At 38.7% G+C, this 24,779-nt stretch overlaps 1 protein-coding gene across 3 annotated transcripts in view; it reads left to right on the plus strand.

Annotated features, from left to right (window-relative positions):
• GAK (cyclin G associated kinase) overlaps positions 1-24,323 on the plus strand; it is a 68,775-nt gene extending 44,452 nt beyond the window's left edge. For 2 of the 3 annotated variants that reach the window (XM_064735358.1, XM_064735360.1), the window contains 9 exons: positions 922-1,080; positions 1,847-2,311; positions 4,279-4,449; positions 11,135-11,269; positions 11,603-11,722; positions 14,271-14,483; positions 15,877-16,025; positions 17,073-17,249; positions 18,817-24,323. In XM_064735358.1, coding sequence (XP_064591428.1) covers positions 922-1,080; positions 1,847-2,311; positions 4,279-4,449; positions 11,135-11,269; positions 11,603-11,722; positions 14,271-14,483; positions 15,877-16,025; positions 17,073-17,249; positions 18,817-18,918 — 1,691 coding nt within the window. In that variant the 3' untranslated portion in view covers positions 18,919-24,323. The remainder of the gene's footprint in view (positions 1-921; positions 1,081-1,846; positions 2,312-4,278; positions 4,450-11,134; positions 11,270-11,602; positions 11,723-14,270; positions 14,484-15,876; positions 16,026-17,072; positions 17,250-18,816) is intronic. The other variant, XM_064735359.1, reaches the window with a different exon arrangement.
• Positions 24,324-24,779: the final 456 nt, after the last annotated feature.

The following is a 24,779-nucleotide window of genomic DNA, read 5'->3' on the forward strand; positions in this document are numbered from 1 at the left end:
ATTTTCTGATTGATACAGGAAATGTAAGGATTTCAAATTACACTGAAAGTATTTCTTAAGATTGGTGGAAAGGGAATAGGACAAAAGTAAGTGCTGTGAACTGATTTTAAATATACTTGCCATTAAAATTGAATTTACTCTTCCATTAGTTATGATCTTTCATATATGTTTTCAGCATCTCTAAGCTACTGCTGAGAATGTGGAAGGAGAGTGAAAAAGTGCTCTCCCAGTTGTGTATTTAAATTTAGACAAATAGGTTTATCCCAGCTGTCCATCCATTTTTTTCAAACAGTGGATGAATATTAACTAATTTAGGAAGTCTTCTTCATTTGTCTTGAAGAAACTTGGGTTTTTTAGAGGTCGTACAGCAGTAGGTAACAGCACAACTGAATATTACGCAAGAATCACTTGATACCTGATTTCAGTAAAATAAGAAATATAAGAAGCAGTTAATAGCATCATACAGTGTACCACCCCTTTTTTATCCATGTTCTTCTTTAGTCGTCTTTAGTCCATGTTCTTCACTGACTTTGCATATTCTGGGTTTTTCCATAGCTGCATTTGTGTTTTTCTGTCTCTTATTGCAGATACTGTTCATAGCTCTTGAATGTTTTAGGGGATGCTTGGTACAAGTGAGGTGTTAAGTACATTTTCCTACAAATGTAAATAGAATGCTTGAGATTTACTTTATGATTCTGATTTGTTGTCCTAGTTCAAAACTGGGTTTTACCAGTTTTTGCAGCTGAAAAGAAGTTAATGCTAATTTCAGAGATGGTGGGGGCAGGAATTTGCAATTGCAGAGCAATAGATTGGAGATAATTGTCTTCCTACAGCAGTCAGCTTGAAAGACAAGTATCAGCTGCCATGTGGAGGATTGAGAAGTTTCTCTCTATGGGCTCTGCCTTAAATTCTGTTTTATAGGGAAACCAGAGTTGCCTAGACAGCCAGGTTCAACTGCACAGTATGAAGCAGAGGCATCCCAGTTGGAGCAGTCTTCAGAGAGTGCGCCTACTGATACAGAATCCCCTCGCAGCGGTAGTACTGATGCAAACAACTTCTTTCACTCTCTGGACTGGAAAGGTACAGGTTTTCCTCTGAAGTACTGTGTGGTTTATATTTGTCTTGTATGCCTTCCAGTGAATGCTTAAGCCTTCTTAGGCAGTAAAAGTCTCTAATTCACTAACCACGAGGAGAGCTATTTAAAGAGTGAGCTCTATAGAATAACAAGCGGTTATTCTCCTTCATTTGGATAAACACCAAGTAAAGGGGTTTGGTGTTGAGTATAACTTAAATGGTGAGCTAAAGTTTTCTTTTAATGTAAAAATCTTAACCTTAAAGATCTGCAAGCTTTTCACTCACACAGCTCCACTTTGGCTGAGGAACAGAGGAAACAAAGTAGATTAGCCAGTGGGGTCCCTATCAGTAAGTGGGACTAAGAAAATGTAATTTTATCGCACACGTGTAACTCTCTTTTCTGGTTGCTGCTTTGTTGTTAAAAATGTCAGCAGCTCCTTATGCTTTTATTGAGTACAGCAGTTACTGAGAAATCTTGTCAGCTCTAAGAGACATAGTGATCTGAGGTGAATGTCCAAGTCAGTCTTTTTTTGAAAAAATTTGTAATACCTATCTGTGGAGTGTCAAATATGGTAGTCAGCTGCTCCTTTGTCTGTCCTGTACAAAGAGGTAGCAGGCAACATGTAGTTCCTTTTTCATCAGTTCTTATATGAGTTTTGGTTAGTTAGGAATTAACTTCGTATACTGTCACCGTGGAAGTTTCTCTTACCCGAGTCAAAAGAATAATGCTGGTTATTTAAAGATGTTACTCTTTTTTTTTTTCCTATTCAAGAAGGAAAAACTCCAGAAAGTGGAATAGAAGACAGCTCATCTAAAAATGATTGTGTTCAGCTGTCTGATGACAGGGAAGAGAGTGATCCTTCAGATGAGGAGTTCCCAACATTTCCAGATGAAGGAAGTGCAGTTGATGAGAAAGACTCTACTCCAGAAGGAGAGTTGCTTTTTGAAGCTGGTTTTGAATCTCCATCTGCACCATTACAAAAATCTCTTCCTGAAGAGAATGTGGACTTGCTGGGACTAGACTCTGATATTTCAGCAGAACAGAAACAACCTATCTCAGAAATAAACTCTTCATCAAGTAATGCTGACTTGTTGAACAATCTGTTTGTGAGCAGTGTGTCACAGGTTTCAGATGAGCCCACTGGAGATCTTCTTGGACAAGGAACAGATTTCTTTTTCAGCAGTCAGCGTCCAGCTGCTACTCAGGGTTCATCTTCAGCAGCAGCTGTGTCTTCAGGTATGTGAGTTTAATATCAGCACTTGTCACATGGGCAACACATGAAAACTGCTGCTTGCATTGTGCTTAGAAAATAAATACTGTGTTTCAAGATGGTGAATGGTGAAGACATGTCAGTCTGTAGCAAGACTATGAATAGAACAGGTGTTACTTCTGCATGAAGACGTTCCTGTACCTTACCCAGATATTCTGTTATGTTGCCAGTATCCTGTTAACTTTAAACTTTTGTAAATGGAAAAGTAACGAATTTTCCATTTCAAAGGAACTAAATATCTTAAGGAATTCTTAGCTTTCCCATATGAATGTTGCATGCTCGATCCTTTTCTAAATCCATAACTTCCTTTGCTAAGGCATAGACTTGTCATAACTTGAACTTTATGTAAAGCAATGGCATTAGATGTACAGAACTGTGCTGCTTAGGTCAAATGTCTGTGTGGGATTTTTAAGTGTTAATCACATGAGACTGCTGAGCAACTGTAAATCCTGTAGATTATTGTTCAAATCAGTAGGATAATGATACTGCTAAAAGATGTTTTCTTGCTGGTTTTAATGATGTTGGCAAGTCTGTATCCTTAAAGAGAATGCTATGCAGTGCTGTCTATTTGGTATTTAAGCAGGGTGCTTTAGTTCAGAGATTCTGTTCCTCTTACCAGTGGATGCTCATCTCTTTGTCACTTTTTGGGAATAGCAATTCTCTGCCTAAAGTTAATGGTGAGATTTCTGGGAATATTACTCCCATAATCTAGGAAACCATTACAAGGTTTTGTTTGTTTGCACAAAGATAATTCATAGGTACTAAAAGCTTTAATCTATAGACAACTAGAAGTATTTTTCACAGAGCATTTAGATGGTTTAAGATGTTTCTTTATTTTGAGGCACTTCACTATTGAACTTTGTTACTGTGGTCAGGGAAGAATAATGTAATTTACCATTTTTACATAGGTAGAATTCTATCAAACGAAACCTTGATTACGTTATCTTTCTTTAGCCATGGGTGTTGTGTGAAACATTTTATCAGTAGTCATGTGTATATCGCATTCTTGTAGTCATTCTCATTCAGTGTATTTCATTGAATTGTATTAAGAGAGATAGTTGCAGAAGTGAGAATATTTGGCCACTGTTGTATTTTGGCTTGCTCAACAAACTTGAGGTTTTGTTTATGTATGATGCTGTTGTAAATTTGCTTGAAATGTTGTTGAGTCCTGTACAGTGTGGTCATTACCTGAGAATGTGTTGGGGTATTACAGCAGGATTATTCCTTCTCTTCAACTTCTCAGTGAATCTGGCAGGACTCCCTGGGCTCTTCAGGGGTTTTGACCCTAGAGGGCAGCAGAAACAGGAATATCTAAAGCCCTGATTCCAGCTGACTGTCACATGTTACTCCATGCTGACTATAAATACTCTTCCAGTTAGTTTTTTCTTCACTGGCATCACTAGAGACCTGCGGAAGTCTTACTTCTATTGGTTTTCATTCTTGGGTTGATGTGTTTTCTGCCCCAGAATCGCCAATGCCTTCAAGTCTGAATGGTAGTATGAACATTTTACTTCATATTCTTTTTAATAGTGTAATAGTCCGTTTTCTTCAAACCTAGTTGCAGATTTGGCATTACAGAGTATTTAATGAATGTAATTCTTCTGTGTGTCAGATGGTTACACAAACTTAAGATGTGTCTTAAATGGATGAAATTAACAATGTTGTTGAATTGTATGGAGTCTTGATGCTTTAGAAGACGTAGCTGTTCATATTATGTATGGCTGAGGGACCCTTTTTGTACCATGTGAAAGTTCATTTGTCTAGAGAAAGGAATGGGTGGTTAGTCTTTGCCACACAAAATTGACTGAAGGCTGCTGCAGTTACTAGCATGAGCTTTGCTTCTTGTCTGTGCCATCTGAGGAGTAAGGCTTTTTCAACTTCATCTATTCTACAGTTTGTCATGAGATAATTTTGTTTTCTGCTTATTTTTTAGCCGATCCATTTGATCCATTCACCATGTCATCAAGCTCAGAGAATCAAGCCCTGTCTGGTCCAGACCTCTTTGGGGACTTCCTTCATCCAACCTCAACATCTACAGCTAATACAGTTCCTTCCACACAAAGTTCACTTCCACCTTCTTCCAGCTCAGATTTCTTAAATTTAGGTAAGTGTGCTTCTGGTGTTCTGTTTCTCAACAGTTTCTTCTCTTCTGTGCATTTGTCTTTCAGCTTAGTGGATTAGTGTCTTGATAGATCCACTTGTTGTGATTGCTGTTTTAATTAGCTTTGTACTCTGGAAGTACAGATGTAAATGCACCAAGAAGCAAGTGTTTCCTGTATAATGTCATGCTATTATTTATGATGTGACAGGATTTCTAGAATTGCTAACCATATGTTAGGAGTTGGAGTGTCCTCTCAATGATCTAATAACTGAGGATACCCAAATATCTGGAAACTTAATTTGTAGAGGATAGTGTGCTGTGTTGACTGTATTTAGGTTTTAAAGATTTTCTGGAAACCTTGGAAGACAAATGAGCAAGTCAAGTTGTAATATAGCCAGTTCTAAAGTGCAGGCTGAGGCTAACGTGCACCTTCCTGACCTGAATGTATTCTGCTAATATACTTACAAAGTACATTATGTAATACTCTAATCTTATTTGTTTCATTTCTCTGATATATTCTTGGCGAAGCCTTTTCCTCATGCATTTATTTTAAAATCTGTTAATCTTTAAACAAAAATCTTTGTGATATATTCAGTGTTCCCATCATTCTTTAAGGAGAAACAGACATTTGCAGAAATGGTGGAGTGGTAGAGCTACTAGTGTTTAAGTTTTTAAAAATATGACTTTTAAAGAAAAGTGTGGATTCTCTCCATAGAGGTATGGGTTGTGATCAGTCTGTGAGGGCTCTTCTCTGCTGTACTCTCAGTCCCTCTTTCTGTATAGGTGCTTCCCATAGCATGCAGTCTTTTAAGAGCACAGCTCTGTGTAGGATGCAGTCCTTTAGGAAGAGATTGCTATAGGGATATGGTTCTCCCAGGCACTGCAGGTCCTGCCAGGAACCTGCTGCTGTGTGGGCTACTCTCCATGGTTGTGGCTTCATCGAGGACATACCCCACCTGTGTGGGGTATTCCACAGGCTGCAGTGTGAATATTTGTTCTTCTGTGGTTTTTTGTATGTGTTGCAGGGCAATCTCTGCTCTGGCATCTGGAGCACCTCTTCCCCCTCCTTCTCCACCTACCTTAACGTCTGCAGAGCTGTTTCTGTCATATCTGTCCCTTCTCTTACAGCTGCTGTGCAATATTTTTTGGGAAAACATGTTTTCCCAAAGATGTCTAGTTTGGGAAGCTCAGCTGTGGCTTGTGGTCAGTCTGTTGGAGCTAGCTGTGTCCCACAGAAAAGTCCAGGTCTCTTCTCATGCAGACACCTACTTACAACGTGCAAGTAGCTAGGAATGGTGGTATCACACACCTTTTCCTGAATCTAGTGATTTCTTCCCAGGGCTTATTGCGTGCAGCTTTGACTTGCCCCTCTTTGTTTAGCAGTTGCTCTAGTTGACCCTGCATCTGAGTGACGCAGTCTGAGTGTTAGATACAGATAAACTATACAGAAAAAAAATGCATCATTTGTCTGACTGAGAGAAGGGCTTCCTCTTTGAAGTAAAAGGCTACTCAGCTGCTTGCCCTCTCTATCATATTATTAATCATTATATTCCAGCTGTGATTGATTCTGCTGAGAAGATTTCACTTGCTGCCTCCTTTGCAATGTTTTTGTTCTTTCCTGTAGATAGAAAGAGCCATGTGTTTCAGTTGTGTACTTGTATAGTGTCAGCTTTATGCCACTATTGCTGTCCCTGTGTAAGGTTACCAAAGATAAATATTTTGCTCAAAAGAAGATTTGATCAATGCTGATCTGTGGAGCATTATTTCCACCAGATTCTGCACCTGGGATGGGGAAAACTGGATGCAGGCAGACTGGGGAATGAAATGCTGGGGAGGAGCACCATGGAAAGGGACCTGGGGGTTCTGGTTAATGGCAGTCTGAATGAATCAGCAGTGCCCTGGCAGCCAGGAGGGCCAAGCATGTCCTTAGGTGCATCAGGCACAGCATCAGCAGCCAGGCTAGAGAGGGGATTGTCCCACTCTGCTCTGTGCTGGGGCTGCCTCACCTCGAGTGCTGGGGCCAGTTTTGGGTGCCCCAATATAAAAATAGACACTAAGCCACTAGAGACTGTCCAAAGAAGGGCCATGAGTATGGTGAAGAGCCTTAAGGGGAAGGCTAATGAGGAGCAGCTGAGGTCACTTGGTCTGTTTCTCCTGGAGAAGAAGAAACTGTGGGCAAACCTCATTGCAGTCATCAATTTCCTTGTGAGGGAAAGAGGAGGGGTCTGCAATGATCTGATCTCTGTGGTGACCAGTGACAGGACCCAAGGGAATGGCCTGTAGTTGTGTTAGGGAACATTTAGGTTGGATATTAGGAAAAGGTTTTTCTCCCAGAGGCTGGCTGAGCACTGGAGCAGTGGGAAGTGTTCACAGCACCAGCCTGACAAGAGTTCCAGAAATGTTTGAAAAACACACTCAGGCACATGGTGTGATTCTTGGAGCTGTCCTGTGCAGAGCCAGAAGCTAGACACTGTGATCCTTGTCGTTCCCTGGTAGCTCAGCATATTTTATGACCTTAGCCAAAATCTGCCTCACTAGAGGGGCAGGACCTCTCAAGAGGAGATTCTCTAGCTGATATGCTCAAAGCAGGGTCATGTAGAGTGGGCTGTTCAGGACTGTGTCATGTCCTTTCTGGTTTTTAGCATTTCCAACACTATAGACTCCACAGCTGGGCAACCTGTGCCAGGTTTGGGGAGATCTTAGAGGAAAGAAAGTATTTTTAATGGAGTTTCCTGTGTTTAAGTTTGTGCCCTATTGCCTCTTGTCCTTCTGGTGGGCAGCACAGAGAAGAGTGTGTCTCAGTCTTTTTTTGTTTCTTCACATTAAATATTTTTACATATTTATAAGAATGTTCCTGGTTCTTTTCTCCAAGTTGAATAGTACCAGACCCTATTATCAGAGAGGACACAGAAAAACCTTTTATGAATTAAATTAAAGTGGGAAAAATAAAATATGGATTTCTGTTCACTAAATGTTTATCTGCAACCTTAAGGAGATCACCATCAATAGTCAGCTGTTAATAACATTTGAGCAAGTAGAGGAAAAAAAGGAATATTTTTACATCTGACTTCAATGCTTATTGTTTTGTGCTTACTCCTAATTTTATTTGATAACTTGTAGCCTGGTAAGTGTATTAGGATACCTGCTGTTTTAATGTAATTTCTGAAGCTTTCTGTCAACATAGGAAAAGATAATTAAAATGTACCCATTTTCTCTTCAGCCTGCTCTTTTACGTTGATTTCCCAATATTTCTCTTTTGAAATGCAGTCTTTAAAAACTGTATGGAAGTGGAGGAGCTGGGGTAACATTTCGTACTCCTTTACATTTATCTTTCAAATGAGAGCTGCTATGTGTGTTTAGCTGAAGGGTGTATGTATTTGAGCATTTAGCATTCTATCCAGTACAGGTATCAATTTTATCAAGTAAGTAAGGCATATTAATGATTATGTTGCACTTAATGTGATTTTTTGAGTACTGAAAGGACAGGATCACTAGTAACTGGAGAAAAAAGGAAAAATAAGAACATGTTCTCAACTGACATATTCAGAAGAACTGTGTTAAGTGAGCAGAAGTGATCTTATGTGAAAACATAAGATCGTTAAAAGGGAGAAAATTTTTAAACTAAAAATAAATTAGTAGTAATGGCAGTGGCCATTCAAAATAAGCTGCAGTAATGAAATTTGATGACTCTACTGTTGGAGCACTTGTAAGTGTCTAGAATCAAATTTTAGTGATGGATAAGCTTTATTTGTCAGTAAATGATTACTAAACTGCTATAGGTACCAGGAGAAAAGATGTTTCAGTGAACACAAATTCAAGATGTGGAACTTTAACCTTGTATTTCTCAGATGTTGACTTAAAATTTAAAATCATAGCAGTTTTGAAAAAGTGAAAGATAGTTCTTACACAGTATCTGGTCTTTTAAGTCATTCTATCCTGTAATAGGAAAATGTTGTGCTGTTGCTGCTATACAGCTGTGTTTTAACGACGTAACTTAATTTTCTTCTGTATTTTTTAAGTAACAGATCATCTTTAATGCAGGCTGAGTCAAGATATACTTCCCTCAAAGATAGCAGGAGATTTGGAAGGTGGTCAAAAGAAACCTGAGTGATCAGTGTAGTTTTCTCCTGAGGAGAGGTTAGTTTCTGTGAACTTGAGTTCTCAGACAGACTTTAGATAAGGTTAATAAAACCTTGCATCATACTAAACCAGCCTTTTGGTTCACAGAAAATCCTGTTGTCTGTGATTAAAGGATTTCCTGTAGACATGACAAGTTAAATAAAGAAGACCTTATGTGAAGTTGTGTGGAGTAAAATGCAGGTCTCTTATTTTGGGAAGTTGGAAAGTGTGATCTGATTACCACGAACTTATTCTTGCATCCTGGCTTGGTTTGAGCAGTGCTAGTAAAGGACAGCGCTCTTTGCCGAGACCTCCAGTGGTTCATTGCTGTATGGCTAGGGATTTTCAATATGAGACAACCCGGTTTGGGTCTGCATGTTCATCATCTTAATTGCTTCCATTTTTGGAATATTGAGCTATAGTTCATGTTTTACCATTTCTTTAGGAATTCTGCTCCTTTCTCTTAGTGTGCTTGTATGAATTGCAGTGTGTCAGCTACAAAAATAGAGATTCAGCATGGTTTCATCATACCTTTTCAGAATATGTAGAAGTCAAAATATCAAAGTCAAAAAGTTGATAACACTTTTTCTTGATGTTAAAATCCGACAAAATGACCACATTGTAGAATTGAAAAGAAGATAGCATAAGAACAGTTTCAGGAGGAATGAGTTATCTGTTCAGTATATTGTACATTGCATTGTTTCAGATTTTTCTGTTAAGTGTAGTGGTTGTATATGAGCTTTTACTATTAATAGTGAATTTACCGCTGTATGTAGCAGTAGGCTACTTCCTGCTTAGTTCAGCGTGGGGGAGGCAATGAACTTGACTTCTCTTAAGCCAACTGTTATAAAACAGCTCATTCCCATAGCATGTTCTCAATCCTTCAAATGCATTCACCTGTAATTTAATTTGTTCTTGTTTCTCTCAATTTGTTTTCGTAGTAGTTAATTTCATATAATAGTGTTAATTTTATTATGCTCCTGAAAAAGGCCTTTAATAGCAGAGACTGTAGAACAAAATAATTTCTGGCCTAAAAATCAATATTAGTAGTAATTGAAGGCCTGCTTAACTTTTGGGAGTGGAATATAATACAATAAAGTTCTAAGCCGATGAACAGGTGCTGATTTGTAGCCAGCGACACTGTGGTTTAGCGGATAGCTGGGGTCCCGAGTATTGACACCAATATGTATTGTTTTTTCCATGGTTTCAGAGGCAGGGAAATGAAGCTTGGGTGTGGAGAAAGGGCTGGAAGTGGTGGGTACTTCTTGTGTTTTATTCTGATGTTTTCCCTCTCATGCAGCAGAGAGTACTGCTGTAATACAGGCTTTCGGCAGATATTTGTTGCACAGTATTTGATGTGCTCACTTTGCAGCTGTAAGATCTAATTATAAATTATATTAGTAGCTTGAGGTACTATAGGGGTGTTTAATTTGCTTCTAATGATCTCCTTAATTAAGAGGATTTGATACTAATATTTAGAATGTAAAGCTGAGGTGCTGAGACAAGTGAAAGGCTGTCCTGTAGTAGCTGAGACTTTCAAAGCCTCAGAATGTTACTGCTTTTGTAAGGATGGCTGGGCTGACCCTATGTCTGTGAAATGTCTTAGAACACCACTAAATATGCTTTACTGAAATATCCCCTCTCCCTGTTGCACTGACAGTTGTTACAGCATTAAAGTATTTACATTCAAAAGCTGTCCTGCTTCACTATGAGTATCCTCAAGCTCTGCTAAGGAGAATGCTCCGAGTTGGCATGCAGTTTTGAGTGTTCCATACATAGCATTTCTCATTCTGAGGATGGCTCACCTCATAGTTTGTGTGAGTGTGTAAGTGGGGAATAATTTGGAAGTGTCAGGGATGGCAGTTATAATACCTTTAAATGGGATATGACATTTTCCAGGAGTTGGTGGCAGCACTCTTGCATGCTTTTAAATACGACAATTTCATTTAAATGTCATGGTGTATAGAAAAGTGGTTTTTAGAAAAGTGGTTTTTATCCATGCAGCTAGAGATTCTTAACCTCTTCCCAGAAAAAAATCACTCTTCTTATATCCTGCTCTTCGATTGTGTGCATTAATTTGTGTGTTACACCTCAAAGAGCGTATTAGTTGGCCAAGAGGCCCCTTTGTCACAAGCAGGCTGAGTTAGGTAAACTTGCATTTTGAAGTGACCTGGCTTCACCTGTGTAACACCCAGACTGCTGAGTGATAAAGAGCACTATTCATGGAGCACTGCTGCTTTCTGCTTACCAGCTGTGTTGTCAGGAACAGCAGTATGCCTTAGATCTGTACCTGAGCTAGTCCTTTTGGTCAGGAGACCTAAGCTGTTAAATTCATAGCATTGCCTGTGCATGAAAATACCTTATCTATGCAATGCGTGGGATGTTTTAAAATAGAAATGGAGGAATTCCAGTGGTACAACCCTTCTGAGTCCTGTTTGAGATTGTTGCCAAGAGATTTAAGCAAGCTGTGTAGCTGACAATGTGATACACATTCTGTTGGTATTGGCAAATATATATACTATTATTATGGTTTTCTTAAACATGAAAACATTTCTTTTTTCTTCTGTAGGCAATTTGACACCAGAACCACCTAAAATATCATCATCTACAAGCCACCCAGATCTCTTAAGTGGGTGGGATTCTTGGGCAGATTCCTCAACAGCCAGCAGTGTAGCATCACCACAGCTGAAGCCTGTTTGTGAAGGTATTATGATATTAAATTTTTCCATTAAAGGAATACTCCAGACTGGGTCAGTTTAATCACCTGAAACTGCTGAACGTGTCTTCATGCATTTTTGCTTTGCTGCTTAAGTGCTCCTTTAGTAAGACACTTGCGTAGTTTTTCAGATTAAAGTTCAAGACACAGGAATTAAATTGTTTCAGTTCTCTACAGTAATGGTGATTCTTGTAATGGGAAAAGATGTTGTGAAGTAGAATTTTGGGGAAGTTTGCATGAGGTCTTGTGTCGACACTATTCTTATTCTTTCACTCAATTTCCAAACAGACTAGGTATGTGATGTGTCTTCTTATTATACAGGCCAAGCTTTTACCACCGGAAGCCAGTCCAGTGTGTCTTCAGGCTTGTCTTTTAGCCAGGCGAAAGCTCAGAACTTTGATCCTTTTGCTGATCTTGCCAATCTGGGATCTGGTCTTCCAGGTAAGATCTTACTTTTGATAGGCTATATTTTTTAGGGCCTCTACTGTTTGATTTGCTTCTTGTACCTATAAATGGTTTTGACAGCCTATCAAAGGAAGTGTTTCTTTTTAATTGTCAACATCTAGCTTGAGATATTTGCTGAGAGCTGGTGAGTAACAAGAAAACATTGAATCTTCCAGATATTTTTAAACATCCAGAGTAGTATTTCAGAAGATAACTACAGCTGTGATATAAAAACAGTAAAAGTAATTAATGCTTGAGAATAGAGTTGAGATGGTAAGAGAAACCAGGAGTCTCTGATTTAGTAACCGAGCATGAGGTTTCTTACCTAGCATTGATTAATACTGTTCTTGAAGGATTTAAAATGAAAGCAGGGTTGAATTAGTTAATTATTTTTAATTCCAAAGTAACAGTTAATTCAGAACTTTCCTTTGAATTCAGTAGACTTTCATAGCTCTGCTACTCACATCTACCCTGTTTGTAAGATAAGCACAAATCAAGGGCCATACTTTGCAAACCAGTACCAAAAACACTATAAATGCTTGCATTCAGTTTGCAGTGAGGGGCACAAGGAGTTCTGGAAGATAAGAAACATTGCAGAATAACTTTTGTTCCCAGGTGTTTTATTGGCCTGAAACTCAGGAATTTAGTCATGTAGCACTCACAAAAGAGCTGCAGTCCTCGCATTTCAGAACCCACACTGCCATAACAAATGCGACCAGCTGCCCAGAGTACACAGAATGATTCAGAGCAGCCTAGTGTCACTGAATTGAGCAAACCTGCTTTTCCCTTAGCTTGGAGCTGATGGAGGTTTTAACCTGTTGCCTTGGCAGTTAGCCCTGTGTATTGAATTGAGTGGAATTCTTGCAGAAACACCAGGTAGCATGCAATGTTTGATTTCTTGATGTTGCTTGGGCATAAGCATGGCAAAATTCTGGTGTTGAAGCAGTACCAATAAGGCTGCTTTGATGTAAAAAAATGTTAAAAATTTTCTAGTTTAATATTTCAGGTTAACACAGATTATTAAATGCACAGATAATGTGACAGTAAAAAAAGTCACTTTATTCTTGACTTGAAGATGTAGGTATAGCCCACACTGAATCAGATGAAAGAAATCAAACTAATTTTAGCAGTACTTGGGTCAATTAATTACTCTTTCAGTTAGCTTTCAATAGGAAAAATGACTGCATTAAGAAGTAGCCAGATGTCACTGTCCTAGTTAATGTTCCCAGGCTTGAAATGAATTTTCAAGGCATCACAAGAACTGGAATTCAGTTCTGGAATACAACTGGAATATCACATTCTGTTGTCTTTTTCATTGGAGTTTTTTGGCTTTCACATACAAGATGCTGTTCTGAAAGAAAATTTATGAGAGTGCAAGCTGCTTAAATATGAATGCTATATAAACCTCAAAAAATAGCAGCTAAAGTAATGCATACTGGTGTATTAGCATACTGGTAGGATACCAATGGTTTTCTGTGCTGGTTGGTGTTATCACACTCTTCTTTAGGAGTGGTCTTCTGTCAGAAAGTAGGAGTGTGGTGTTGAAAAGTTTTTGTGAGCAGTGAGGAATTGACTTGTCCTACAGGAAGAATTTGTTGGCCTTGAAAACTGCAATAGTAAACGTAGAATGCTTTGAAAGAATAGGTGAAAGAGATAATTTTTCAATATGCAGATTTGCTATGACTAGTAACAATTTTTTTTCTGTAAATTTCACAAGTTGTCAATGACTGAAAACTGAGTTGACTGCAGTTGAGTGATTTAATGAAAAAGCAGTGCATTCCTAGATTTTACTGGGTGTTATATTGCATTACTGGGTTTTATCAGGTGCAATATTTCAAGATATAGTATGGTATCCTGTCATAGCCCTGGGGAGACATCCTCTTGTGCGAATTAGAGGTCTGAGGAGCCACTTCCAAAGAGAGGCATCAGGAGAGCTGAAGTGTGAGGAGCCATTTTTGAAAGAGCAAATCAAGTTTGCATTGCTATGTTTACCCAGACAGGCTTGGCCTGTGCCACAGGAGGCTGATTGCAGGATCTCCTGCAGGCTGCAGTGCTTCTCTTAGTCATGTGCAGTATATTCCCTGGTAATGCTTCTATGGATTAATGGTCTCCTCATCTTCCTTAAACAGTAGTGCAAGGAACCACTAGAGACTTTGAAAGCATTCATTGGAAAATCTTCTCAGTCTATTACCATTTTTTGTAATTAGTTGTTTATTATGCACTGCATATTAGCAGAAGTGGGAAGCAGAGCTACTGTCACAGCCATATTATCTCCTAGCCTGACACGTGCCTGACCCTTCAGATAAGGGTGCATGTTTTTGCTAAAACTGACATTTGAAACCTTGAGTTGTAAGAAAAGACTTTCAGTAAAGCCTCCAGCTCCTGCTATCCAAGTTACTTCTTAATGAGACTCTTAACTTCATTTTACCCACGCTTTCCTGTTACACTGTGAGCTTTGTGGTTATATGTCAAGACCAAACTGTCTTACTTGTATTAAACAGGTGACAGGTGCTTAACTGAACAACTGAGTATTTTTTTTTGTTAGGTTCATCCGCTGGTGGACTCTTGGGTAGTGGATTTAGTCAGAAGACTGCTCCATCTCAGAAGATAGGAAATCAGTGGCAGAAATCCTCCAAACCACAAACTCCTTCATGGCAGTCCCAGACTAAGTCCAGCACAGCAGCTAAGCCCAACTACACAGTAAACTTCAGTGTTATTGGGGGACGAGAAGAAAGAGGAGTCAGAGCCCCAAGCTTTGGTAAGTTTTTTCAATGTCTATTACTTATAATGTCCCATGTGAAGTTAGTTGGGTGTGCTGTTACCCGCAGAAGCTCTTCTATCTTCATATTTTTCTTTACATTTAAGATGTGTCTGGTTGAAAACAGAAAAACACTTGCCAAATCTGGTATCCTGCCTTTCCAAACCTATCCCAGTACATAACAGACAAGCTGATGATAGCAAAGGTGTACACGAGTTTGGGCATAAAGTCTCAAGGCTATAATTACTCACCCACATGGGAACTGGTTTAGTATCAGTGAGTTTAGAAAGGTAAATTTGATCCATCTGAGGACAGATGGTTGATAATGTTGCTTCATGTTAGTCTGTTTGTGATGCAAAGATAAAGGGATACACTGTTTTTCATAGCTGAAGAAGAGTAGCTTGTCTTGAGAAAGACAAGGTAAAATTACTGAAAATTCTTGTGCTTGAAAGAGACATGGGGACCGGACCAGGTGGCATCATACAGTTCTTTAATGTATTCCAACTGAGTAGGCAAACCTGGAGTTATAGGGTTAGGCTTGGCCTCTTCTGTATGAGCTTTCTTGGAAAATTTTATTTTCTGGTTTGTTGATATTAGGATTGTTCTTCCCTTAAACTGACATATAAGTGAACAGCAGGTACTTTTTTAAGTTGGAATTATTCTGTTGGTCCATATCTGGAAAAAGGTGTCAGGATGCAGAGGCAATGAGTGTAGGTTGCAGCACAGGAAAATCTGTAGAACAAGGCAAAAAAATCAATTGGCGTGATGAAATGCTGAAACAGGTTGTTGTAATTCCTCTCCCTTAAAAACAGATGGACTTCAGCTGGACAAAGGCCTAACAAATGTACTTGGTTGTCCCTGCTTTGAGTGGGGATTGGACTAGACAACATCCAGAGGCTTCTTCAGAGTTCTCTGAAATTTGTTGGTTATGTAATGAATATTCATGTTGGTATTTTATCAGTTCATTATTCTGGATAAGTTTCAACGTGCTTAGGTGTTGACTATGTGCTTTCAATGATACTGTTGAGTATATGGTTACTTGAAAAACTGCTGCGTGGCATTTGAAACTAACTTACAATGGAAAAATGGAGTCATTTCCAAAATTGTAGATAGATGTGCGTTCCCTCAAATCTGCTCCATTTTTCTAAAAAGGATGACATGCAAGTATTAGGCAGAGGTTAGCGTGTTAGGTTGTCTGCTCTGTTGGACTGAAAGTTTGTTAATGATACCTTTTATTTTTTTCCTTTTTAGTTTTGTGGCTTTTGGTGTCACTGAAGGATATTTATCATGGCAGTGACAAATGCCATCCAGGTGTATCTAAGGGCAATACATTTCCCCTGTTAATGTATTCTCCAGTGAGACTTCTCATTTAATGTTTTTTCTCTTTTCATAGGTCAAAAGCCAAAAGTTTCAGAAAATGACTTTGAGGATCTCTTATCTAATCAAGGATTTTCAGCAAAATCTGATAAAAAGGGACCAAAGACAATTGCTGAGATGAGAAAACAAGAGATGGCTAAAGATATGGACCCCTTGAAACTCAAGGTTTGTTTAACAGTGATTTTAATTCAAGTGAAGATCTGATCTTATGCTTAGAACTGCTGTTAACAGAGCAGAAGGATACAATGACCAACAGAGAAACTAAAGGCTCATGGTTTAGAAAATATGAATGTAGCTGATAATACAAAAATATGCGTTAAAAATTAATAGCTGTCTTCAGGGTGATCATGTACTTTCATTTTCTGATTAACAAGGGCTGCTGCTGTCCTAAGACATTACTAGAAGGTGCAGTTCCATAGACAGGATGTATAACTAGTCTGGGATGTGTTCCTTGTTGTTCAGGTTTTTGACCTGTTAGTCATTGATAACTTCACATATTAATACACTTCCAGATTTTTAGTCTTCATGGTGCTTCAGAAAAGTTAGTAAATGAGCTTTGAAGGAATGCTGAAATTTGTTTTCACAAAGTGTCCTTTCTGAAGAGAGAGTGCATGGGCACATTTTAACAGAAATTACCACAAATTGAAACAAGTATAGATATTTAGTTACCATTCTCACTGGTAATAGTAAGGGTTCAATGGGAACACTGTATCCGTATGTTATGGCTTGAATATTTCTGTTAAAGTCTGAGCAACATTACTCCGATTGACTTTGGGGACATCTCAAAGAGCACTTTTGTCCGTGCACTTCTGCAGGTTGCTGAAGTAAACGTGAATTACTATTAGACACTATCTGTTGTACAAAGCTTGTAATGGAAGTTTTAAAATATGTTTACGCTTTTGTACAAATCAAATAATAATTTGTCTGTGGGCCCTGACAGGGATAAGATTAATATAACATATGTTTTTAACCATTTCTCTTGCAATGACTGAATTTCTGCAGTAAACTAGTAACAATGAGCTAGTCTCCAGTGACAGATGCAAAGTATCCCTTTTTGAGTGGCTAAGGCAGTTGAATTTGGAGACTGAGTGCAGTAGGACAACTGCACTTGAGTCATGATTATATGGTCTTGCAGAGAGTGAAGATTATGTCTCTGGAGGCTGAGAATGCTTACAGTGCTGCATTCAGTTCTATGTATTCTGATTTTCCCAGATTCTTGAATGGATTGAAGGAAAAGAGAGAAATATCAGAGCATTAATATCCACTCTACATACAGTGCTTTGGGAAGGGGAAAATAAGTGGAAACCAGTCAGCATGGCAGATTTAGTAACTCCTGAACAAGTAAAGAAGTACTACAGGAAAGCAGTGCTTGTGGTTCATCCTGATAAGGTGAGTGTTTTCCTCTGATCTTCTTTATTATAGGAGGAATGCAAACTGCTTTTACCATACCATACAGGTTACTGGCAAATGCCTTGCTTCACAATCAGCACCCTAGATGTTCTTCACTGTGCTTCCATTGTCTTCTGGATATGGTCCTACTGCATTCAGGTGGTACAGGGTTATTCTTGTTGTCCTGACACAGCAGAGAATTCAACAGAGAAGGGTTAACAAATGAAAGATCCAGTGAGGGCTGTACTGAGCACCAGAGTCAGTCATGCTGGGTTCTGACTGACAGATGGCAGATTTAATGCTGATTAGTGGAATCTGTTTAATTTCTGTGAGCTGGTACTTCAAGTCTTTTAGAACTAATGTGGAGACTCAGAGGCTGCCACAGCAAAACTGGTAGGAAAAACCTGCTGTACCATTTACTAAACCATTTACTAAACCATTTTAACTAAAAAAAGAAAACTTAGTAGAATAAACAAGTTATCAGATGAAAAATATGTAATGAGTATTACATTGCATCTGTCTTTTTTAAAATGCTTATTGCATCCCAATGTATCAAGATAACTTCTTGTTCTGAGCTCTTGTATTAGATAGAAAGAGAAGCTGGATATACCTGGTTTGAATTTTCAGGTTTGCATTCTCTGGTGGTTAGGGAGCAAGTCTAAATCCTATGTTGTCTTGTGTCCATAACAAACATGACAATTTTTGGTTTTTTAGTTCCCCCTCTCCTTCAGAGTTCTTTGGTATGTGACTTCTTCCACCTTTGTGGTGGTTTTTTAGGTGTTATCTGTAAGGCCCGTAATGCATCAGTGTCAGAACACAGCTCTGTTTAGGGCATATTTGTCTTCCTTGTTCTTTCATTTTGCCACTTACCTGTTATGCGTTGATAAAGTACTGCAGGTGCCAAAAGCTAAGCAGCAGGAGAAGGGGAAGAATCCTGGAGGGGGCTCTGAGGCTTCTCTTTTTTATTGGAGAGAACCATCTTTTGGGACTGGATGTTTATTAACCACAAGGGTTGGATTGTGTTGGCCCAGAGTCAGGGCAGCTGTGAAATGGGCAGGGATTCAGGAGTATCCTTGAGTGTGGAAGTAAACACATAGGAAGAGCTATGCCAGTCATGCTGAGTCTTAGTGCCATTCACAACCAGCAACAGATTTTTTTCCAGGGAATTTCATTCAAAAGAAGTTGTCTTAAAGAGGACTCAGATTTTATCCCTGTAGACTACTGCAAGATCTTTCAGGAAGCAATTCCAAAAATGACTTAATTTTATCCGTAAATAATAATACGTGAAACTATTTATGAAAAGAACAGCTTTGAAAATTGTTTTTAGCTGAATTTTAATTACTTATGAATTGAACTGAAAGCTTGAAAGTAACACAAGGAAACCAAGGATTTGGATTTATTTAAAAAATGCGCATGGATAAGGTTAGAGAGAGTTCTCTGTAAAATTATACTCACAGAGCAGTCTGTAGCTGTTGAATAAGACAGCAAATATAAAAGGGATGGGATCTTTTCTAAAGACCTAATTTCTAATGCTTTTATGCTTATGATGCATTCTCTTTGTTTCCAGGCCACAGGACAGCCCTATGAGCAATATGCCAAAATGATCTTCATGGAATTGAATGATGCATGGTCAGAGTTTGAAAACCAGGGATCAAAGTCCCTTTTCTGAAACTTCACCTTTCACAGAACTGCTTCCAGGAACTGGAGCTGATCATTGTTATGACTTTATTGCGCCTGAGATTTATGAAGCGCTTTTCCACGATTTCAGCACAGTTTCTAGTTATGCACTTAAATGTGGGGATGTATTTTGTAAGATGTAGAGTACAAAGCATTACATAGATGCATTAAGAAAAAAGCTGCTGAAGAAATCACAGTCTATTGAAGAAATCACAGGGAGTAAAGATTCTCTTCAGTTTTGTATAAGAAAAATAGAATTTGAATGAAGCTAAGTAATAAGTGATAGGCTTGTATTAGTTATAAATCATTCCAACTTAAATGATCTTTGCTGTACCTCTACCGTCCCAAATTTGTCTGTTACTTTGAGTAGTTTTGTGATTCAATTTTGTTATTTGGTGCCTGTCGCCTTCTTCAAAGTGCTTTAGTTAGCAGCAGTGAATTTGCTTGGCTTATCTCAAACCTAAGGGTGTATATTTTCTTCTGTATTTTATATAATCAATCTGATAATCATTCTGTAAATAATGTTTTCTGGTAATATCTTTACAATAGAGTAACAGTTGTTTAGCCAAAAAGACAGCACATGTGAGAAAGTCAGACAGGGTTGTTCTTGATTTTTTTTCTTTTTTTTGCCTTTTTTTTTTTAACATATCATGAATCTAAAAAGAAATTTTGACTCTGAGGTCTGCATATTCCTGCTGTTTTGTTTATTTATTGCAGTAGTCTGAGCTGTGCTTATTTTCCTAGTTCTTTAAATGGTGTCTTTTGTTTCTGAATTCAGTGGAATGTTCCTTTCATTGCACTTCAAATACTCTGATAGAAACAATTTTACTCTGAAACTTGAAGCGTAAACACAAACCTTTTACTGTAATTTGATTTGTCTGAGTATTAAATCACTCATTTTCATCTGGTGAGCTTTTAAAGTGCTTTAACAAACATTTTGTTGCGTGTTTGAGCTTGTGTATTTTTGAGATATGCATGGCATCAGTGCATGTGAAAACTTGGTGCGTCTTGGTATACTGCTGACTTTCTGCTCACCTATTTCCGTGCACTGCTTAGTGCAAGATGAGTAGAGACACAGCTTGGTAGCATAACTTACCATGTTTTCTCATTCCCTGTTCAGAAGGCACTAGTGCTGGGGTGGATGATGCAAACAACTAATGACTGTTATACTCTGTGTAATAACAAAAAATGCAATTTTCATATCAAGTTTGAAAATGTTGAAAATTAGCTATTAAATCTTCAGCAGCAGTCTCCTGAAACCGGACAGTTGGGCATTCAAGGGGATATTTTGACCACTTGCCTTTTTATACATTTTGCATGCTTAACTGAGAGGGAAGCCGTATTATTAGCAGAGGTAACTGTTCAGCTGAGCAACATCTGAACAGGAAACATGACATTCTAATGCCACCTGAAAGGTGCATTGGATGAGATTTTCCACTGCTGCACCAGCCCGAGAGCTGGTGGGTTAGAGACTGCTGAGCACTTGCAATGTCTAGTCTCTAGCTCTGATATAACACAGTTACTTATTAACCTCTGATCAAAGGTTTTGTTTGTGTATATTTGCATATATATTTAGCTGCTGTGATTTTTTTTTTTTAAGGTGAAGCTGGGATCAGTTATGAATCAGGAAGGTTATATATTATTCATAGCTGCTGTTGTATTTCAGTTACTGCTTTGAAGCAGTCTTAAATCTCAGTAGATTTCTTTATAAATGTATGTAACTTGCTGTCTGATTTAAAGTAAGAGTTAATCTTTTTTCCTTTGGATACTTCATTCCTTGTGTATGTGTTCTGCAACCATGGAAATTAAAGGCTTCTGCTGGTAGGATAGGTTTGTGGGAGACCTTTTTACAGTTCTAGGGCAAATGTTGTCTAGGAATAGGTTTCAAAAGACAAACAGATATATATGACTTTGACTGTAGTGCTATATACAATTGAGAGATAAAGCATTTCTAAGGGGGCTGCTTAGAATAAGGAAGGACGACTTTAAAAACCCATGTTCATTCAGCATGTATAGGCAACTTATTTTAAAGCATACATTTTTAATTGCTCTTTTCTCAAAATGTGTGTTTAAAAATTAAAACATCAAAGTTGGGAGGAAAATATCTTCCTCTGCTTTGTGTATTTGGTAGCATTTTCTGGATGATGTCTACATTAAGCTTTTTAAAACTTCTCTACTCTTGCTTGCAAAATTTTCTTGGAACACCAGAGAAGAACCTTAGATGTGATTTTAAGTTAGCAGGGAAAACATGAGTGCAAGTATTTTACCTGGAACTGAAGATCTCTTGGAATTAGCTCTCTCTTTTAAAAATTATGGAAATTCAAGAAGTTTGGCTGTGGATTCTTCCAAGAGCCATTACATAATTCCTGAAACTTTAGTTGGGTTGACAGAGCTGCTCAGCTTATTTTATGGCTTAGTCAGCTCTGTTTCTGTGGGGGAACTGGCTGATTTATCTGCCCTGCTCCTTTCTATGTAATTCAGTTTTGCTGCTAAGAATTTGGGAGAAGCTTGGTTTGGGAAACTGATAAATCTTGACAATGAAACTATTTTGGGTGGGATGTTTTGATTTTGGTTTTGTTTTTTGTAATTGTGTCATTTCTCTGTGTTACGTACAAGAAAGTTCAAACAATGGGGATTTCATTAAGATTCTGTAAGCAAACTGTTATTTGGGAATTAAAAAAAGTTCAAGTGGTGAATATGAACATAATAAATGGAAGTTTTGTTTTCTGTGCAACACAAAGCAGCATGATGACCACCAAAGATGTTTCTTAGTGTAAGGTGTTTATATTAAGTACAAGAACTGGGAAGAGAGAAGTTAAAGTATATTTCATATAAATGTGATTGAGTATTAATGTTGCTTTTATATGAGATGGTAATTTGGAAGAAAAAAGTCCACCACTTTTATGAATTCATCTTAAAACAGTAATAAAGAATGGTAGTCTGGGAATTAGGGCTTTTTAACCTTTTGATTTGTACTTGGTCGTTAATTGTCTGTCTGCTGTATGAACTAGGAGTGCACTCAAATGAGAACACACGTATTTCACTGTAGTTGTATTCTTAGTGTCCACAAATTGGAAAGCTTTTATAGAGCAGGCTTCAGAAAAAAATTGTTAATCAGAGACTTAGCTGGATTCTCTCTTTGCTTAAAATGTTTATTTTCCATTCATGTTAATTGTTCATTGCACAGTTAAGTTTTGAAGTGTTGAAGCCACAACCTGAAAGCTGGATTTTATATCTGCTTCTGCTGGCTGTGAAGCTTGAAGGTGAGGTCACCGGGTGTTACCTGCAGGTTGATACTCTGTATGCATGTGCTCCCAGGATATGCATGAGGCACTTGAGGTTCTCTTACGAAGCACCTCCTTAACTCTTGCAGCAAGTCATGGCGCCTGCTGGCCTGTGTTGGTTGTTCCTCTCTCTGGTAGCGCCATCTGACTAACATGTATTGTTTGCAGCCTACCAGGGCTCACTTTACAAAACTAAGTAGGCTGAGATGGTTAGTGCAAGAAAAAGAAAACAGCACAAGATAGATTAAAGGAAGAGTAGAGAAAAACACCAGGGCTCTAAAGTACATCTGAAATTCTGAAATATTGTTTTCTAATTCTCTCTCCACTGTCCTATTGCTACCTACCTCTGCTAAAAACAGGTGTAGACTAGCAGAGAGAATCTGGTTTGCAGCCTCCTTTCCATCCCTTTTAGAACACTGCTGACTGACTGTAACAAGTTGGAGTACCAAGTCCTTAACGTCCCCCCACGCCCCCCCGCCAAAGCAGATTTTAAAAATGTTTGGGCAGGTTTACACTAGTTTTTTTTTTAAAGTACAAATTACTTGTGTTACATTGCTGTTGGATCTGGAATCCAGCAAAATAACTTTTGAAACAGAGATCTATGAAGGAGAATTGATGTTAAGAGTGTGTGGCTGGAGTCTGCCTAATAGAAGCAAGTGATGTATTTTAACTGGAGGAAATCAGTTGGTGTCTTCAACCTGAGGCTTGCCTTTTTGGTGTTTCCTAGTGCTGTCAGAGTTCCTTAGGAGCAGCAAAGAGTGCTTGTGGTTAATTAGACATAAAGTCTGGAAGGAAAACTTCCTCAGCATTGTTAGTTGGGTCAAGTTCAGCTATTTTGCTAATTAGTGGTAGCTTCTCCGTCAAGTACAGAACAGAAAACCTCCAAAAGTGCTGATGAAGTACATTTTCTTGGAACGGTGGCAGAGTCCTTGGTGTTGTACTTGTGAGGGTAATTAGTGCTCATGAAAAATGCCTCGTTTACCTTCATTGGTAGTTCTGGACAATTCCTCCCATTTTGTCTTGCCAAGCACAGAGCAGCAGTTAGTTTGTGAAAGCTACATGCACAAGGTCAATTTTTTGCACAAACCAAAGCAAAGGAGTTTGAGCATTACAGAAATCTCATCAGGCCTTTGGGGCTGCTGAGTTCTGTGCACCATTCCACTTCCCGAGGCCAGACTGTGGTTTTCCCAGCAGTGGCAGTGTGTTTGCATACTTGCTGGCCTCTGCACTCACTGTTGCTCACAGAGGTGTTTTCAGGAATAACATAAATGTGGAAACCGTTTTGCTCCTTAGCTGTGTCCTTAATTGTCTAACAATTGCAATGTAACAGCTGCTTTGTAAATAAGTTCAAATTAATCTTGTATGACTCAGTTGACATTTTCTGTCAAGAACTTGCAGGTGATAGACCTGCGAAAGCTGTAAAAGGAATGTATCATTTCCCACCCTTTGAGCCTGTCCCTGGTGCAGAGCAGCTCTCGCACCCAGAAGCTCAATGATGAGGAGCTGAGCTCTGGTTCTGAACTTGATGAATCTTGCAATGCTTGCTTACTCTCTCTTTGGGTGAGCTTATTGTGGACTGCAGCTTAGACTGCATTAAGCTTCCAACATATGCTCCAAAAATACGAATTCAGTACTTTTTATGAAGGATACGTGTTGTCATAGAAGCTTTTATTACCAAAAGGGGATTAAGAGGCATTGTGGGAACTTCCAAAACTCTAGTGGAATGTACTGTATATTTGCAATGTAGATTTCTAGAAGTGATTGTCATCTCTCATAAGGTCTTGGCTTGCTCTGAGGTCCTTATTGTATCTACCTGTAGTTGTGATTGTACTTTCAATATCTGTGTTTTTTTTCTAAAAAAAATTTGGAGTGTGTGGAAGGACAGAATAGACACTCAATTCCTGGTTTTGCCATCTTTCAGGAAATGCAATGTAATGTGTAATTCTGCTACTAGTGAAATGAAACTTATACCTGTATGTATATAAGGTAAAATAGTCAAATTGAGCCTTGTTTAAAAGTAGATTTAATGTTTAGTACAATGTCCTTGAACAGAATATTTTGCTTTGAAATGTATTACAATTTAACCAGTGATCAATTAAAACAAACAAAATAACTTTGTCTATCTCCTTCTTTACCAAGAGAGAAATGGCCTGAACACCTGAAGTATTTCCACTGTGTCTTCCAGAACAGTATGCAAATGTTAGAGAAGTGGTTCTCATTGTGTTCGGGTTGACTGGACGTGTTAGGAGCTGAGTGGCTCTTGAGAAGTGTCTCTTCTGTTGGAGAGGGTCGCTGCACTGTGCCCTGGGCTTGGGCAGCTGCATTTTCCAAGTGCAGTGTTGGGTTGAGGGGGTTCTTGCACAGGAGCTGCTGCAGTGCTTTTCCATTGCCCAAGGGAAGCGCTGGCCTAAGTGTGTAGCAGTGGTCAGAAGGGAAGAGAACAGGAGCACATGGACACGACTGAGGCAGGAGAGGGGAATATGAGCAGCCTGTAGGGATGGTGGAGGGACACATCTGGTAATGAAGAACTGCAATGGCAGGAATCTGAGGGAATGTGGCACGGCAAAGG

The sequence above is a fragment of the Zonotrichia leucophrys genome, chromosome Z (assembly GCF_028769735.1).
Source record: "Zonotrichia leucophrys gambelii isolate GWCS_2022_RI chromosome Z, RI_Zleu_2.0, whole genome shotgun sequence".
Lineage (NCBI taxonomy): Eukaryota > Metazoa > Chordata > Aves > Passeriformes > Passerellidae > Zonotrichia > Zonotrichia leucophrys.